Consider the following 631-nt stretch of genomic DNA (forward strand, 5'->3'; position numbering starts at 1 on the left):
ACGCACAGGGGTGAGCCCGTGCTCCCCATTCGGCGCCCAGACCTGCCCCACCAGGGAAATGTGTGCACTGGGGAGGTGACGGGGGCGAGCCGGGTGGGAACTGAGACCCGAGACGAACCGCACGCGCGTGTTTACCTCGGGGAGCGCAAAAGCGGGTCCCCGGATCCGGGGCGTGGCCACTGCGGCCCGCGCTTTCCCCGGAAGCGCCCGCAGCGCGCGTAATTTTTTGGCGCGGTCTGACCAGCACCGCCTATCATGGCTTGGAGCTAGTTCCCGGCCCGACTGCCTACCTCTCAGGTAATCGACCTGCAGGGCCGGGCACGTAGGAACGGGGCCGGAGACTGGCCGGGGCGCGGGTTCCCGGTCTCAAGGGGGCAGGCAGGGGGCGCGAGTTCTGCGTCTTAGGGATGAATGCAGAGGGCTCGCGGGCCTGGGGCACAGGGTGAAAGCCGGTAGCACAGGCTCCGGTTCTCAGGGGTGAATGCACAGGAGTGCAGGCCGGGACGAGGGGATCCTGGTGAGGCGCGGTCCGGGCTGCGGGGTGACTGGCGGCCCTTGAAGTGAATGCGGCGGGAGGCGCGAGTCGGGGTCTCAGAGGGGAATGCAGGGGTGCAGGCCGGGACCTGCAAGC

General features: G+C 69.1%; 1 protein-coding gene across 1 annotated transcript in view; it reads left to right on the plus strand.

Moving 5' to 3' along the window:
• Positions 1 to 631, plus strand: part of SLC19A1 (solute carrier family 19 (folate transporter), member 1) — a 15,694-nt gene that overhangs the window by 1,069 nt on the left and 13,994 nt on the right. Inside the window, 1 exon segment of the mRNA XM_006779563.2 lies at positions 86 to 297. Coding sequence (XP_006779626.2) covers positions 86 to 297 — 212 coding nt within the window.

Source organism: Myotis davidii, unplaced genomic scaffold (assembly GCF_000327345.1).
Source record: "Myotis davidii unplaced genomic scaffold, ASM32734v1 scaffold175, whole genome shotgun sequence".
Taxonomy (NCBI): Eukaryota; Metazoa; Chordata; class Mammalia; order Chiroptera; family Vespertilionidae; genus Myotis; species Myotis davidii.